Below are 3958 nucleotides of genomic sequence, written 5' to 3'. Positions count from 1 at the left end.
TCTCGCTTCAAAAATTTAGCACGAAAGAACCTAGCCCAAACTTTATTAGAGGTACGAATATTCCACCAAAGCTTCATAAGTAAAGCTTTATTCATGCTGGTCATGCTAGATAGACCCAAACCCCCTTCTTCATAAGGTACACAAATCTTATCATAATCCACCACAAAAGCTCTACGAATACTGGAATCCCCTGACCATAAGAAATTCCGAATATCAACTTCACATTGATGGACAAATTTGCGTGGCCATTTATAAACTGCCATATTGTGAATAGAATTGCTTGCAATAACTGATTTCGCCAAAACAACTCTATCTTGAAAATACAAATGCCAACCTTTCCAACCAGCGAGATGATCTTTTAATTTCTCCACCACATTAGCAATATGTTGGTATTTCACAGCTCCAGGCATAATCTGGACTCCCAAATAGCGGTCAGGAAAAGTAACCACATCCATTTGTAAAAAAAAAAATAAATAGTTGTACGTCTAATCAAAGATCCCCCACCATAATACAACTTACTCTTTTGTCTACTAACATATTGACCAGAGGCACGTTGGTAAGAACCCAACAAATCTACTAAATTTTCCAAGCTTTTCATGTTACCTTTACAAAAGATCATTATGTCATCAGCAAAGAAAAGGTGAGTAGGAGAAGTACCTTTTCGAGTAACCATATGCGTCATTTTTATCTCCATAAAGAGTTTAGTAATGTTCATGCTTAAAACATCCTCGATCAAAACAAATATCAAAGGAGAAAGAGGATCTCCATGACGAAGACCCCTATCAATCTTGAAGAAACCCTCCGGACTTCCATTAAATAGAACCGAAATCCTGGCAGATTGAAGAATATGAAGAATCCAATTACACCAATCATTTGAAAAACCATATCTTCGAAACACCTCCAAGATAAACGACCAACTGACTTTATCGAAAGCCTGAGTAATGTCAAGTTTTAGACCAACATGTCCTTCCTTCCTCTTGATTTGAAGCTCATTAACCATTTCAGAAGCTAAACTAATATTCTCATGAATATTTCTACCTTTCATAAAAGCAACTTGTTCCTCGGAAACAAGGTTACCCAAAACTCTTCCCAAACGAGTAGCTAGGATTTTTGTAAAAATATTAAAAAAGAAATTACTTAATCCTATTGGTCTAAAATTCTTAAGAGTATTAATACCACGTACCTTAGGAAGTAGAAGAATCAGACTTGAGTTAACTCCATGAGGCACATATTTGTTTTGCCAGCAAAAAAGAACTGCTTTGTACAAATCTTTATATATGATCTCCCAACAATGACTATAGAAAAAACCCGCAAAACCATCCAGCCATGGGGCACTGTCAGCATCCAATCCAAAAACAACTTCTCTTATTTCTTCCTCCATAGGAATTGCATACATCATAGTACTATCATCTTAAGAAATAGACGGATGCTCCATATCAAAAAGAGAGTCATCTAACACAGAATTACCACCGTTGAATTTGGAAGTATAATAGTTGACTACATGAGTAGCCATCTGATCCCCATCAATTATAGTTACTCCATTATCATCCACCAATTCTGATATGGTGTTACTGCTCCTTCTAATGCGAATACTAGTGTGGAAAAAATTGGTATTACTGGAACCATCCACTAACCACTTGTTCCGAGACTTTTTTTTAAGCATAGTAGCTAACTGAAGCCTTGAATTTGTCAACACTACTGTTGCATCCTTCATTGCGTTCAATTTAGCTAAATTGGTAGGATCCTCATCAGATTCACGTAAAGCAATCTCATGTCTCAACTGGTCTTCCTTTAATCGCACATAAATATTACAAAAAACCAATATGTTCCATTCTTTCATATCTGCTTTAAGTCTCTTTAACTTATAAGGAAAAATATATGCCGGAGAACCCACCATAGGCTGATCCCAACTCTGTTTAACCACACACATAAAGTGGGGTGACTAAACCACATTTTCTGAACACGGAAAGGAGCACATCTCGGCCTTGAATTGACAAAAGGATAACCTATAAGAGGGGAATGGTCAGAAACTTCTCTAGGAAGAGCTTTACACCGCCAATTCTCGAACTTATCCAACCAAGCTTCATTGATAACCGCACGATCAAGTTTACTCAAAATTCTTTTAGAACCCGCTTGACGATTAGACCAGGTGAAGTTACAACCAAGAGCATTAGCTTCAAAATGCCCATTGTCATCAATCCAATCACTAAATTCATTTATAACTGAAGCACGCGGCTCAGCTCCACCCTTCTTTTCTTCACCACGCAAAACACAATTATAATCTCCAATTGAAAGCCAAGGAACCTGAGAATGACCCATATTCAGTTGCTGCCAAAGAGCTCTTCTAGTCACTTGCAAATAGCTAGCGTGAATAAAAGAAACCTGGACACCCTCAACACCAATAGTAATGGCCTGTCGAGTCTTATTTAAACCACCGGCGTAGAAAAATTTGAAGACCACATTACCCATAAGTTTCCAAGAAGACGTGGAATTGTGAATAACATCTGTACAAAAACCCACAACATTAAGTTTGCGCATGAAACTTGGAGAGCACGCCACCATAGGTTCAGCCAAACCGATGAGATCAGGTTTATGATCCTTAACTAACTCATAAAGTTTTGCTTTAGCTTATTTTCTAGCAATCCCATTGATGTTCCAAAAAAGGAAACGCATTAATGACTAGTATGTTTAAGGTTTGATACCTTCACCCTGGCTGAAGAACCAGGGACATTATTCTGACGTGTGATGGTTGGTGATCGCCCTTTCAAAACCTTATTACCCAGACTATTTAATCCGGAACCTGAGACCATATTCGAAGTAGAAAAGGAAACCAAAGTCGAGCTAGAAGAGGAAACCATATTCGAAATATTAGAGGAAACCATACCAGATGAGGAAACCGTACCAGCTGAGTAAACTACTTCACCCACTTTAAATCTAATTGCCTGTCTTTTCTTTTTCGTTTGATAAAGCTTTTCATCACCCCACTTATCAGACAAATTAGTATTATGAGGTATATTAACATCCTCAGGCAAGTCATTATCAGAATGACCACTCTCTTCAATCAAAACTTCCTCATCATTAATACCAATTTCAGAGTTAAGAACTTCAAACTTGTTACGAGCCAAACACTGTTCCTGACTTAACAGATCATTGCTCAAAGGAGAATTTGATAAAACCTTGTCCATCTTATCAACATGAGAAATATTAGCACCAATATTCCCATTTGACTTAGTTTGCTCAGACCTAGTTCTTGCCAATTTATCCTGAGCAACTAATGCAGCGTGCTCAGCAGCAACCTGCTTGGAATTTGCTAAATCCAGAGTTGCATTGCGATATTCTTCTTCAGATTTAGCAAGGTCATCATTCAGCTGCTTCGTTTTTTCCGATTCAGCTTCCTCAATATCATCTACCGCAACCTCCCCAGAAAAAATTTGTTGTGTTTGATCTCTAGTTTGATTTTGAGCCTTAGATGAAACCCCCTTTTTCTTAGTCTTCACCTGCTTCCAACCACCTTGATTATCATCCTGAGATGACTATTGCAAATTCGTGTTACCATTCTTATTAGCCTTCTTGTTTCTACATTCAGTCTCAGTATGACCAAATCTTTCAATGAGAGCAAAACTTAGGTCGTTTTGGGATATCAAAAGGTTGCCAAAATTCCCTACCATTCACAGTAACAAAAATGCCCTCATAGTCGAGTTCTGCAAAATCAATATCAACAAGTACAGAAACAAAGTACCCATACTCATGATTTAAGGTTCTTTTGTCCACTATTATTGGTGTTCCAATAGTTTTTCCAAGAGATAGCAACGTCTTCTCTACCCATAACTCCACTGGCAGTCCCGGGAATTTAACCCAAATTGTAGCACGAGATGTCACATGTTTATCCGCATCAAAGCTAGGGTACCATTCCTGAAGTTTCAAACTTTGGTGTGCTACCAACCAGGTTTTATCTCCA

At 37.9% G+C, this 3958-nt stretch overlaps 1 protein-coding gene across 1 annotated transcript; it reads right to left on the bottom strand.

Moving 5' to 3' along the window:
* Nucleotides 1-1411: 1411 nt before the first annotated feature.
* Nucleotides 1412-2562, bottom strand: LOC113295545. The gene is made up of 2 exons (XM_026543875.1): nt 2095-2562; nt 1412-1912 (listed from the first exon to the last, which is right to left on the bottom strand). Exons 1-2 carry the CDS (start codon nt 2560-2562, stop codon nt 1412-1414), a joined length of 969 nt encoding a protein of 322 aa, XP_026399660.1.
* Between the last annotated feature and the right edge of the window lie 1396 nt (nt 2563-3958).

Source organism: Papaver somniferum, chromosome 7 (genome assembly GCF_003573695.1).
Source record: "Papaver somniferum cultivar HN1 chromosome 7, ASM357369v1, whole genome shotgun sequence".
NCBI classification, from domain to species: Eukaryota; Viridiplantae; Streptophyta; class Magnoliopsida; order Ranunculales; family Papaveraceae; genus Papaver; species Papaver somniferum.
Note: the sequence above shows the minus strand (reverse complement) of the source record. Positions and strands in the feature narration are given on the sequence as shown.